Source organism: Physeter macrocephalus, chromosome 21 (assembly GCF_002837175.3).
Source record: "Physeter macrocephalus isolate SW-GA chromosome 21, ASM283717v5, whole genome shotgun sequence".
In the NCBI taxonomy this organism is placed as follows: Eukaryota; Metazoa; Chordata; class Mammalia; order Artiodactyla; family Physeteridae; genus Physeter; species Physeter macrocephalus.
Window position 1 is genome coordinate 5528663 of NC_041234.1, and position 14721 is coordinate 5543383.

At 34.7% G+C, this 14721-nt stretch overlaps 1 protein-coding gene across 10 annotated transcripts in view; it reads left to right on the plus strand.

The window, feature by feature from the left end:
• Window positions 1-14721, plus strand: part of CNKSR2 (connector enhancer of kinase suppressor of Ras 2) — a 258842-nt gene that overhangs the window by 157838 nt on the left and 86283 nt on the right. For 8 of the 10 annotated variants that reach the window (XM_007126579.4, XM_055081924.1, XM_028482781.2 and 5 more), the window contains one exon: window positions 13253-13342. The exons of the other annotated variants lie outside the window; for them this stretch is intronic. In XM_007126579.4, coding sequence (XP_007126641.1) covers window positions 13253-13342 — 90 coding nt within the window. The remainder of the gene's footprint in view (window positions 1-13252; window positions 13343-14721) is intronic. 10 annotated transcript variants of the gene reach the window in all.

The window sequence follows — 14721 nt, forward strand, 5'->3', positions numbered from 1 at the left end:
TGAGGTAGATACTAATAGAATCCTCACTTTACAGATGGGTTAAATAACTTACCCAACTAGTAAGTGGTAGAGCTGGCATTAAATACCCATGGATATTTGTTGACTCTACCAGTGGTACTAGATAACTAACTATTATGAAAATAATTTGCAAAAGTGTAGGACAATAATTTCCAAAAATTTCATTACCCCTTCCAAATTCAAGCATTTGATTTCAGGCAAGCAGAACTAGATCTGATTGTATATGTTCTTCTATATGTTTTGTATTTCCTGACACTATAATAAACATGCATTTACGTAGACATGGCCTTAACACACCTTAGGAAAAGATAGCTAAATTGAGGGGTACAGTTAGCAACAATGTGTATGCCCTTTTTAAATGAGAGAGCATATAATAGGTTTTACTTTCCTAAAACAATAAACAAGAATGATTTCTGGAAATACAGATATAGTAGGTGAGGCAACCTAGATTAGTGATTGCTGGCATTGGCTTTATCATCAGCCGTACTTGGTAATCCTGACTGCCATCTAATTACTCCAGTGTGACCTTAGGAATGTTACTCAAGGCCTCAGTTTTCTCATTTGTTACATGAAGATGATAATATCTGCCTCATAGACTTTTTGTGAGAATTTAATGACAACACACTGTAAATTGCCTAGAAAGTGCCCAGTATGTGCTAGATATTTCTTTTCACTGTTGTCATTATTACATAGAGACTTTAATGTTGCTGAGAAAATAGATCTTGAGTGTTTTTACCACAAAAAAAGGATAACTATTTGAGATGATAGATGTGTTAAATAGCTTGATTGTGGTAATCATTTCACAGTGTTTACATATAACATCAAATCATCATGTTAATATATACAATTTTTATTTGTCAATTATACCTCAATAAACCTAGGGAAAAAAAGAACTGAAATATCTCAACAGGTAAATAATAATAATATGAGCCATTTAAAAGTCTTTGAAGAATAAGATGGAGTGAAAAAAGAGAAAGTTCAGGGAAAAAAAAAGAAACTTTCATGTGAAAGTAAAAGGGTGAAAAAGGATAGCATTAAATCACTTTAACTATTTGGTCTCATCTGCTCATGCTTCAAAGACAAAGGTTCAAATTTGATGAGATCAGTTGCTTGGCAACTTTTCAGAATGGTAGTATTTCCCATCAGCTTTCCCTTTTCACTGTTCACAGACTCCTTGCCCTTGCTGTTCCATCGCAGCACATTTCTGTGCATAGAAACCTGCTAAAAGGTAGACACAGTTGGCTGAGTCCCTTTGTGGTTGTGAGTGGTCATATTTTATAAGAATAGGATAAAAACATATTTTTACAATAATATTATAGAATAGTATTGGTTTGAAGGAATTCAGCCCTTTTCTGATTTATTGAAAATCCAGGACCTCACAAAAAGCACATGAACGAATGCAAGGTTGGTATTTTACAAGTGCTCCTCAGAAATGTTATTTGTACACACTGTGCATTGAGGAAAATTAATTTCTATAATATTATACCTGAACATTTTCCACCAGAGTAGTTGGGACAAGAGAAAACCAAATACCATGTGCCTTTTATCCACATGAATAGCAAATGGCTTGAAGTGATTTAACAGTAGCATGGTGAAGGACTTATGGGCAGTGATACTGTGAACTGAGTTTTATCAGTGTGAGGTAAGGATATGGTCTGAAGGTTCCAGGGTCTCTCATACTTCAAAATCACCTTTCTCTGTCTTACAACTTCATTCTATCTTTTGGGCAGTTAAATTATAATTAATAGCATTATTTCAAACATTTCTTAAAGGTACACATAATACATTCACATTTCTTTATTTCCAAATAAAAGTGTGTTCCCTTTCCTGTGATTTTTGAATATAAATTATCTTCCTTATCAAATAAAAGTTCAGCTGTCATTCATCAGCTATGCTCGAGAGAAAAGAAAATGGGATTCTAACCACAAGAAACTTCTGTGCTCAAGTAAAACACACTACTTCCAAAGCAGAACTAAACACAGAAATAGAAATTAGTGAATCAAAAATTCAGAAATATGAGATATGTACTATACTCACAGGAATTCTTATTCCTTTGGACTTATTTAATACACTTCACAAAGACTGAATGTTAGTTAGCTTCACAAAATAATTTTGAATATCAAGCTGATGGTGATAAGGGACCATGTAACTGATGGAAATGTAGTTCAGCAATATTTTGGCATAGAAATAGAAAATAGTCTGTTCCTAATGTAAAAATTAGAGTAATCACGTAGGGAAGGCACTCTTCTTTAATTTGTATAATTTTACTGATAGAAATAGAGCATGAGTTTTGAGGTCAGATAGGCCTGAATTTGGTGCCAAGGCTTGGCCTTTAATAACTGATTGACCTTGTAATTGAGCCTTAGCCTCACTGTGTTTTTGTTTCCTTATCTGTAAAATGGGATAGCAATACTACTTTTAGTGTTTTTATGAGCATTAAATGAGATACTATATCTCAAGTACTTAGCACTGGTCTTGCCTCATAGAAAGTAGTCAAGAAATGGTGCCTAGGGACTTCCCTGGTGGTCCAGTGGTTAAGACTTTGCCTTCCAATGCAGGGGGTATGGGTTCAATCCCTGTATCGGGGAGCTAAGATCCCACATGCCTTGCGGCCAAAAAACATAAGACAGAAGCAATGTTGTAACAAATTCAATAAAGACTTTTAAAAAAAAAGAAACCATGCTTACAAGAAATGGTGCCTAAATGGCATAATAAATTACTGCTGCTCATAAATGAAAGTGTCTCAAAGATTCTGAAGTGCTCATGGATCAAATTAACACTTCCTCCTTTCCTGTGGAGGGACTTGATAAAGAACAAAAGGAATGGAAGTATTCCCTCGGTTTGGTCCCTCTACCTACCCAATAAATAACCAGCCGTTTAAATCATACCAATTAAAAGAAATATAGAGTTTGCCTGTTTCTTTTGGTTTGGTTTTGAAAAGTAGAAGGAAGAGCATCAAGTAGCTCATAACACTAGAAACCTTCATGATCCAAGTCTTCTTTTAAGTTCTGTTATTGAAATCACTACTTCATATGCTAGGCAGAAGGGCCTAGTTATAACCTCTCAGCATCAAAATTTTGAAAACAATTCAAACCCCACACCTTTTTAAAGTTTAAGATTAGTTGCTTTTAAAAAAGGATAGTGAAAATAATATGTGAAATAAGTTAAATAGTTGGAGACTTTCAAAGAAATGAAACCTGGCAAGATCAGATTGCCCTGAAATAATTGAAGGTACTAGGTAATAGATAAAACAGTAAGCTTAAGGGAAAAAAAAAAACTTTTAATAAAGTTCCAGAATAGTAATATGTGGATAAAAAGGAAGGATTAGCAAACCAAATCAACAAAGCTGATGCAACTATTAAAGGAAAAGAAAAACTCTTCAAATGAATTAACACAAAGATATTAGTGCTTCCCTTAAAGACAAAATGGGAAAGCCAAGAATAGAAACAGTCCAACTCAGAGATTCTCAACTGGGGTCAGTATTGCCCCCTAGGGGCATTTGGCAATTTCTGGGGACATTGGTAGTTGTCATAAATGGGAGTGGAGGTGCTACTGGTATCTAGTGAATAGAGGCCCAAGATGCTACTAAACATCCTACAATGAATAGGACAGCCCCCAACAATAAAGAATGATCCAGTCCAAAACATCAAGAGTGCTGCTGTTGAGAAACCCTAGCTAAATTAAGAAGAATCAGTTGCAGACAAATTGAATACAGAAGCAGATGTATATGACTAGAAAATCAAAGAGCCCTTGTATGACATAGGGCCAATTGCCTTTTTTTAATTCAAAGAATCTGGGAACTTATTGCTCTGGAAAGATAGACCTGCATCTACTCAAACTTAGCATATTCTCTGAGCAGAAGTAGTATAAGGTTGTGAGTATCTGAGATGACTTACCCTGCTCTAAAGTAGAAAACCTAATCATGACATCCCCTGGAACAGGAGGGAACTCATTGTCCCTAGTTGAAATCGGAATGCATTTTCCCTCAATGGGAAAAACATATAATAAATGGCAGCAAGGTGAAATTTAAATAGAGTGGTTAGTGTCTGCTTTCAGATCACCATGTGGCTTAAGTAATCCAGCATTTTCCTATGTATGTTCTTCAGATCACTAGTTCTGAAAGAGAATCTTTGTAAATGAAAGAGGTTACATGGTTAAATAAGATTGGGAAGCTCTGCATATTTTATCCCCCTCTTGGAGATTAATAAATGCACATTAGCATACTAAAGGCTTTGAAAATCTTGTTGAATTGGAGTTAGCTTATTGTTTCCCACATGTATTTGTACATTGCATCTTTTTTGGTTTTGGTCACAAAATACTTATTAACCTCCCAATGGAACTAATGTTTGACGGAATATATTTTGGAAAGGCTGAAGTAGAGTTGCAGCTCCTCTTAAAGACCAATATACCAATGATAAAATTTCTTTGTTTTAAGTTGCAAACAGCTGACCTAACAGATAAGCATTTGGAAAAGCCTCTATTCTTAACTTGAAGTCTGCCCCAGCAGACAGCTTGTTGAATGTCATCTTCATTTTTATTGTGCAGAAAAGCCATTTTCTAAAGTAAATCTTATTTGTGATGAAAGTCCAAACTAAAGTAATAAATATTAACGTGAAAGATCAGTGCATGGCTCCTCATACAATTACTGGTATCACTGCCAAACAATTTGCTAGAATCATGATGGAAATAGAACCCTGGGGATAGAAAATGTCAAGTGTTATATCCAATCTTGTTAAAATAGAGATGACTAAAAATTATACACTGATTATCTTAATGACTGGAGACATTAGAGGAAATAATTAAAACAATATACAGCCATTTAAAAGTATGACAATCTAGCATCACTTTATAAATAACACATCATGTCAAACCAGTTTATTTTCCATCTTTGTTTGATGGACAACAAATACAGTTACATCTACAGTTTATGTTCTAACCCTCCATTAGTTCTTTACCTAGCCTTTAAGAACTTTTTGCAAGAGTTGCAAACTGGCTGGGAGTATACTTTTTTAAAAAGCAGTAATCATACATGTCAGTGAATTATTTTTGAAGAAAAATGAATTGGATTTTTGTGTAATGCAATGGTCTTGAATTCATCACTGAGGCAATTTAATGCAGTGAAAAGAGTACTGAAATAGAAGTTCAAAGTCTACATTCACGAGCTGACTCCAAAACTAATTATCGGTGAAATCCTAAGAAATTAACTGTGGTGTGTGTGAAGTTTTTTCATCTCTACCTTTCTTGCTAACTTCACTGACTAATATGATCCCAAAGAGAAAAATATGTGAAAGGAGTTATAAAGTTATTATGTCGTTTTGTTTATTTCAAACGAGGGTCTTCAATTGACCGTCTTAATCATTGTCCTTTTCGCTTTTCATGAGAAGGGGTGACTGTCTTCTGTATGTTGGTAAGATTTTCAAGATACTGCTTTACTAAGATCTTTAAAAGTAGTTTGCTTTAATTGTAGTTTTTAACTTGAAAATGGGATGTTTTTAACCAAATACTATTTACCCCACATCATCTTTCTTTCCCACAATTGTATTGCTGAGCACAGCAGGGGGCAAAAGTATTTAGCAGAGCTCATTGTTTTTTTACCCACCAGAGCCTTCAAAAGAGAACCCAGAACTCTTTTGTCACTTAGACAGTATTTAAACCATCTGAATCCTTCCCCCTCTCTATGCACAGTGGCAACATTTCGCCTAAAATAACGTTTCTGAACTCCAGTGTGTACAACACATTTGCTCTCTTGGTAGAATGTAATTTGATTCAAAATGTAATTAGCCTTGGAATCAAGTGTTAAAAGTTCCCTATAATTTTTGATGCAATTCACAATATTCTCCTTCAACAATTTTTATGTGACTCCCCATTTAAAGTCTAGATCACTTTTAGGAAGCGATAGGAAAATTCACAAACAAGATGTAGCTTATTCTTTGAAATGAGATTTTAATTGTTTTTGTTCTCCATTAATGCAACTGAAACGATTTCAAATTAATAATCATTGGGTTTGTATTTGATTTATATTATAAGGCATTAAATCCAGTACTTAAATAATCATCACATTGTGATGTTTACAAGCCACTTTTTCCCCAAGCTCTTTTATCCAGAAATGAAATTTTAAAAATATGGCCCTAGGGATCAAAGTGCCCATTTTTACTTATTTTACTAGATCCAGATATGTTGCCTTTATCCTTAAAAAAATTACTGACTTTCCATTTAATTCAATTTTACTCCTCTTTAAATGTGTGATTCTCTACCTTAAATAATCTCGGGATGTTTTCCTACACATGCAGTCAACCATCTGAAAGCAATTTTTCTGTCTGGTATGTGGGGAGTTTGATGGGTGTATGCGGCATGCTTATAGCTTAACATTCCTTAATACACTCATTTTCATCAAAATATTGGCTAAAATATTCAGAACAGATGTGTATATATGTGTATGTATATATTTTTTTCTCCTTAGCCTCTAGAGAAAGCTTCTTTTGTGAGCATTAAAGGGTATATCAGACGTAAGGAGAAATTTCTCTGCAGTCTTTTTTTTCAACTCTTTGGCAACTGTAATTGAGAAGATTACTTCTCAGATGCTGTATATCACCCTGAAACGTAATGATTTTAGCATGTTGGGGACAGAGTTTTAAAAAGGTAGGGGAGGGATACAATTGAAAAAGACAGCAATTCAGTAGTATTTCCGCATACATCATGGGTAGCTTAATATGGGAATGTTTCTAGATAAGAAATCAGGAGGCAGGACTTCTAGTTCTGGCTTGATTACCAAACAGCTCTGTTAGGCTCAATTTGTTAGAATAATGAAAGTGGTTGGTCATGTTCTTTAGAAGGAAGTGAGGGAGGGAAAGTGAAAAGGAGGGGAATGGAAAGTTGACAGGAAGGAAACTTTGAAAATAGAAGCTAACGGTATAGCTTGGACCTTTTTAGTTCAATGTATGAGGAAGGTCCCCTGTTTACTTTCTTAACAAGTAATCAGTTAACAAATATTGAGCTGTTACTATGTTTAAGGCACTGGGCTAAGTGCTGGGAATACCACTGGTAGAAAGAGAAATTTTTGTTCCTTTGTGAAATTTACATTCTAGAATAGGGACAGAATTGAAGCAACTAATTTAATAAATACTTATCTGACTATAACTGGCATGCTATTTAAAAAAAAAAAAACTACAAAAGAAAATAAAAACAAACATAGAGGAACCCAACCTAGAACAAGGTCAGGGAGAGTATCCCTGAGGAAATGACATTTTTGCTTAGCTCTGAAGGATGCATGTGAGTTTAGGAAGAGAAGAGGAGACAAAAACCAGAGGAAGACAGAATCCTGGGTGCCAGGTAAAGAAAGTGTTTCAAGAAGGGAATAATCCTCTGTGTCAAATGTTGCAGACAGATCAGAAAAGTCAAGGGTTCTGGGAATTGTCTATTGGATTTAGCAACATGGAAGCACTAGTGACCCTGACAATAGTAGTTTTAGTGGAGTTCAGGGGGCAAGAGCTTAATTGGAGAAGGTTCAAGAGAGAGGAGGAAATTCCACATATAAGTGAGATCATACAGTATTTGTCTTTTTGTGTCTGGCTTATTTCACTAAGCATAATGTCCTTCAGTTTCATCCATGTCATCACAGATGGCAAGATTTCCTTCTTTTTATGGCAGAGTAATATTCCATTGTATACATATACCACATTTTCTTTATTTATTCATCTACTGATGGACACTTGTATTGTTTCCATATCTTAGCTATTGTGAACAATGTTACAATGAACATGAGAGTGCAGATATCTCTTAGACTTTTCATTTCTTTTGGATATATACCCAGAAGTAGGGTTTCTGGATGCTATGGAAGTTCTATATTTAATTTTTTGAGGAACCACTGTAATGTTTTCCATTGTATACTTGAATTTTGCTAAGAGAGTAGATTTTAAGTGTTCTCACCACACATACACACGCACACACATGCAGATGGTAACTATATGAGGTGAAGGATGTGGTAACTTGATTGTGGTGATCATTTTGCAGTGTGTGTGTTTGTGTGTGTGTGTGTGTGTGTGTAATCACATTGCATACCTTAAAAAGTCATTCTGTACAGCCTTAATGTATAACATTTGAATTTGTCAATCATACCTCGGTAAAGCTAGGAAGAAAAAGAGGAGGAGAGAAATTGGAGACTGAGAATAGAAGTGAGACTTCAGGAGTTATTCTCTAAAGGGGACCAGAGAAATAAAGTGGTAGCAGGGTGGCTGTTTATTGTCGAAGAAAGGTTGTTTTTTTTTTTTAAGGTTGGAAAAATTACAGCATGTTTGTATGCTAGTGGGAATCATTGGGTCGAAAGGGGAAAACTGATGCTACAGGAGAAAGTAAGGTAGAATTGCTCAAGAGATGCCCTTGAGTAAGAAAGAGGGAGTGGAATCCAGTGAACAGTCTAGTAATTTGGGATCTCCCTAATGTCTAGCATCCTTTCATTCAAGCATTCAAAAGAAATTGAATGAATACTTGCTCTGGATCAGAATCTTTGCCAGGAACTTCCATAACAAAGATATATAAGTTCCTGCCAAAAAGTAGAAAAACCCATAAACAGACAGGTACAATACAGTATAATTAAGGATCATATATACCAAAGGTACTAGGAAACAGCTAAGGGAGCCCAAGAGAGTGAGGAATTAACTCTGCCAAAGAGCACTGTAGCATTTGTAATAGTATTGAAAATACTTTACTGTCTAAGGAAAAAGTTGGTTTATTTTCAAGCAATTCTGTCCACTAGTATTAAAACATAGCAATTTCGTATTAAAACAGAGTATTAGATCATTATAAGGCATTCCATCACATCAGTATTCTTTTTTTTTTTCTTAGTAGATTACCAGTTTATTATAAAAGGATATAACTCAGGAACAGCCAGATGGGAGAGATGTATAGGGCAAGGCGTGGGGCAAGGGCTTGGAGCTTCCATGCCCTCCCTAGGTGCGCCACTCTCCTAGCATCTCCACCTGTTCACCAGCCTGGAAGCTCTCCAAACCCTGTCCTTTTTTGTTTTTTATGGAGGCTTCATTGCATAGGCACAATTGATTAAATAATTGGCCCTTGGTGATTAAACTCAATCTCCAGCCCCCTCCCATCTCTGGAGGTTGTCGGGGGCTGGGGGATAGGACTGAAAGTTGCAACCCTCTAATCACATGGTTGGTTCTTCTGGCAACCTGCCAATAATTGGAATATTAACCATTGTCTTTGCTTCCAACAGTGGATCCCTGTCCGACCCTATCTCGTTAATATCACTAGTCTGCTGAATTATCTATTTATTGTTTCTTTGCTTTTTTAGAATAGTTTTTATCAATTTATATATGTCCCTTATAATATGCTGTTTAGTTTGGCTTGTTCCTGGACTCTCGAAAACTCCTGCTTTTTTTTTTTTAGATATAATATATCTTTATTTTATTTTTTAACCATTTTTAAATTGAAGTGTAGTTAATATACAATGTTGTGTTAGTTTCAGGTGTACAGCAAAATGATTCAGTTGTGTGTGTGTGTATATATATATATACACACACGTATATATACACATATATATACACATATATATACACATATATATATACACATATATATACACATATATATACACATATATATATACACATATATATGTATATATATGTATAGATTCTTTTTTGAATTCTTTTCCATTATAGATTATTACAAGATATTGAAGTATAGTTCCCTGTGCTAAATATTCTTTAAATTATATTTAGAGTTCTGTTTGTGTTTAATTGTAGCTAAATATAGTTCATTATTTTTAAAAAACTACTTGCCGTTAATTTCAGAATAAAATTCAAACAAAATCCAAAAGTATTTATCTTTGACCTCTTGTACATTTATTAGACTACAATAAGAAATACAGTGCACAATTCCCGCCTCTATAGAGATCTCAGTTAGAATGCTCCAGATGTGCAACAGATATGAAAAGGCAAGTAACAGAATAATAATTTAACTATGAGATACTAGCACAGATTTATCACAAGGTTTATGATGGTGTGTCAAATGAACTCTATAATTAATAAATGTTTCATGCTTAGAGGAATAAAACATTTCTGTAAGAGGAAGTGGTCAGCAAAATTTTTAAATGGGCTTTTATCTTCACGTTTTTACTATATTCTTGACTATTATTAATTTTCATTATGAATTAGTAAATAGCGTTATTACATAAAGAGATACCTTTCAATTTTCCAAATTATTTTTCAGAGATTTATTACTAATTTATGTACAATTACGTCAGAATGAGTCAGATGTGTTTAATTTAATAAGCCTTAAAAGGTCATATGAGCATAAAAATACTTTGCCTGTATTAATAATAGTGTACATTTGATTTAAATCTAGCAGCAATGCATGTAGAAGTCTTTTTCTTAGCATCACTGTAGCATCAAGCCATAAAGATTTTTTTCCATTTGAACTTTGCTGTTATGAAATTAAAACACTGATATAAATACACAGTGGCAAACATTTCCAAGCTGCAAAGATCTGTATATTTAGAATTAGAAATAATTTAAGCCATTGTCTATTTTTTAATTTGCCAAAGACTGTTGTTTATATAAGAATGCTACCTTATGTTATTACTTTAACTGTTTTATTAAATCTGTTTCAATACTTTAGCACAATAAAAAATTTATAAAAGCATTGTTTATAAGCAACATTATTTGTTATAACTAAACAAATAATACACTTTACTTTTAAAAATACTTATTTTGATTTGCATTGCTACAATTCATAGCTTTCTAACTAGTAAAGGCAAAAGCTTGATGTCCTATAAAAGTAAATTTTAATTAAGACTTTTTAATCTCAGTTTTTTGTCTGGTTCAATATATTTTCCTCAATTTTGTATCAGTAATATACAGTATACTTCTGTTTAAAAAAAATCACTCCATAAAAAGTCAGTGTTTAAACCTTCTGCAAATTTTTTTCCTATGGTGAATGATATAACCAGACATAGCAAAGGCTTAGTTACATTCTTTCATGGCTTAGTTCCATGAAAATCTCAGAGAATATGATGTAAAATACAATGAATACAATTATATATTTTGTATTCTACGTGAGAAGTTTCTTCTTGTTTTTGTGCACATATATTTGACTCCAAACAACCAATCAAAAACTATCAGACTATTTTCTTTCTTAGCTAGAGAAAGTTAAAACAACACTTATTTGTTGGATTTTTCACTTTTCAAAAAATTTTCTTGGTGACATGTAGAAACAGTGTTAGAGCTGTTAACTATTTCAGTTTCAGTGCCCATGCTGAAATGGAGTTTATCCTTAAAACCAGATTCTAAAGAAATGAGTTGTAAGAACTTTGAAAATATAGCACTCATAACATTCAAAAGCTGGAGGACTGATTTTGGAAAGCAGTTGAATAGACATGACAAAATGAGACCTTTCCTAAAACCTTTACACCACCCTGGATAGGCAGAATATATTGACGTGCATCAGCTTACCGAAATTCCCTCTGTAAAATTGCAGAAATCTACCCCATGAACATTTGGAGACTGAGATGATCATTTATAAAGTCGTTTGCACACCTTGAAAGGAAGCCATTAAATAAATACTTGGTTGGGGGGCTCATTAATAATTTTATCATGTCTAGTTCATCCTCAGACTTTCAAAGAGCTTAGGAAAATATACTAAGTAAGCTGTATCAGCATACATAATAAAATGCCATAAGGTTGGCACATTTTCCTTAAGAACATAATGAGAAAGAAGTATCTTGATGGATTTTTTTAACTCCATGAAGTGTTCATAGCAATTTGATTGTGAGATGTATCTGGGCAAGGAGGGAAGTGAAGAGGACATACAGTGACCAGGAGGTGTTGAAAGGTGGGAAGATCGGTAGATTAAAGGAGGAAGAATTGTTGGAGTGCTGTAGGGGACGTGCTAAATATACAGAAGGTGGTAGGAAATTGGGGTACTGGGAAGAATTACAGCCTTTGCAGGTGACAAGATTAAGCATATGACCACAAGAATGGGTGGAGGAGAGAACCTCAAGAAACTGAGAGGCCAAAATATTGGAGGGTGAATATTGAAGTCACCAAAAATTACTACAGAAGTAGTGTTTGAGTGCCGGGGTTTGAACCACACTTACCAACTGTGTGTCCTTGGGTAAATTACGTAACCTGTCCCAGGCTCTTCATCTGGTAGAATGAGGGCAATAGTATATTTCTCATAATTTTGATAATTAAACAATTTAATACTTATAAAACCCTTAGACAATATGTGGCATATGGTAAATGATATATACATGTTAGTACTATTATCATGATCATCATAATCATCATTATTATTATGACCCAGTCCCACATGAGTCTTTAATTTTCATTCATTCAGAATTTATTAACCTTCACAAAGGCCAACTATAATGTTGGTTAGTAAATTTATATGCCAGACACTGTGCTAGGTATCCTTTTTAAACTTTGGTATGATTTTCCTTTGGCTGTTTTGTGCTTCAAGAATTTCAAGTTGATCAGAAATAATACACTGCAGCCTCACCGAAAAGCTATCCTTAAAGTCTGTGCCATGAGTTCTGCTTGCTAAAGTAAAATTAAAATGCTTTTTATTAAGAACACAGACACAGAGGGAAATGGGACAGGCCAAAACAGTGATTACTTGGAACTAGAAACTAGAGTTCACAATAGCAAGAGATGCTTGGGGCAGACCCAGCTTTAGGCCATAAAAGAGAGTATAGCCATATTGCTGAAGAATGGTGGTATCCAAAAAGCAGATAGGAGTTAGGAGGCAGTGAAGATGGGAAGTTAGTATTGTGGTGTTCCAACATGAAATGATGGGTTAATGTTCTGGCAGGCAGGTTAAACCCAAGGAGCTACTATCTTGGAGATTGGCTATCAAGATAAAGACACTTGGGCATTGGGGAATAAGACAGATCCATTTATTGAAAATGAAGTCACTAAAATGATGATCCTCTTTGTAAAGGGCCACATTCTTAAAGCCTGGGGCTCCTAAGAGAGCAAACCTAGGCTGTTCTTTATTATTTATGAAAAGTGCCTTAAGTTTGCATTATCACCTGGCCAATTGCCACAGGCAGTTTCACCTTCTGGCTCAAAACACACATATTTTTCACCTTCACAAATGCCAACCATAATGTTGCATATGAGTGAGTGTGTTTTGCAGACTGTAGCTAAAAGTCCGTTTAAGTTTGAGCGGACGTGGGGAAGAAAAACAATGTGATGTGAATTTTGTTCTCTGTGTTTAGGCAAGCTACGACCTATATCTATGCCAGTGGAATATAATTGGGTGGGGGACTATGAAGATCCAAATAAGATGAAGAGAGATAGTAGAAGAGGTAAGTGTTCTAGAATTTCAGTGTAGGCTGGGTTGTTGAAACAAAAAGCAAATTTAAATGTTTTTTAAATAGGATGTTGTGGCTTCAGTGGAAAACTATTCATTCTCTCATTGACTTTATGATACACCCAAACCAACTCAGACTAACCTTTAACTATCTTGATCTGTTATTAAGTAGATATCTTCTCTGAATGCCTCCTAAGGGATTCAGGGTAGATAAGTACAATGTAAAAAATTAGTATCTGAGTGTTATTTGAAAGTTAATACTTGGAAAACAAGGTCAGAAGTGTGAAACTGCATAAAAGAATTAAGTTCAACAAATAGAAAGAGTTTGTGATCAGTCCCCATTGATCCGCAATGCCAACCTCACTACTTTTGTATTAATATAACGTTAAATTGAGCTTTGAAGCACATGGGTAAAAACTAATAGAAACTGGGCCAGTGACTCTAATGAAAACCATATAGAAATGGAAAAAAAAACTGCTTTGCTTTTTTTTCTCTTCTGTTTGCTGTTCAGGGTTATCTTCTTACTTGGGGGTGGGCTACACTTGAAGTATCTACCAAAAGTAAGTTTTTATGTTCACTTATCCTGCCATTGAGGTGAGCAGTAAAGAGAGCAACTGGAAGTTTTGCTACTAAACGGGATTCGACCAAGTGTGGATATGGTGGGCCCAGTGGGTCATGCTGCTACTTCCATTTTCTGAAATGAGATCCCTAAAGGTTATAGATGAAAAATAAAATTATTCAGAACAAAGCAAAAAACTTTTCATAGAACCTAAAGTCACTAAGCTTCCTTTATAACATGTTTAACCCACTTGCCTGTTATTTCTAGCCAGTGTGCAGAATTTATTTCATTAATACACAGATCCACAGACTACACAGGGATAAGCAAGCATGACTATCTGCTTCATTAGACTTCTTAACACTTGTTTCATGGAGCGAGAATTTCTGAAATTGTTGGTAAATATAGGAACATTGACAGATTCCTTTACATCTATGTATTCATTCCGTCTTCCAAACTTCAGTTTCTAACCTCATTTGTTTTATAGAATTAATCAAGAAAAATATAAAGGGGGAAACACTTATATGCCTTCTCTGAGTCACTCTTTTGGGAGTTGATATGATAGTGACATCTCGGGGGAAAAAGGCCTTATTAAGCACTGTACTAAGTTCTGGCTATCAATTTAAGCATAGGTTTTATGAACTAAGTTTCCTCACTATTGGTCCATAGTGTGGGTTTTAACTTCTCCAAGGATGCTCCCTAACCTGCCATAGGTCAGTGTTTGTCATTAAATTTTTGCAGAATCTCCCTGGGGGAGCTTGTTAAAAATTTTATGAGCTGCACACCCAGAACTTCTGATTCAAGTTCCGCAGGTGATT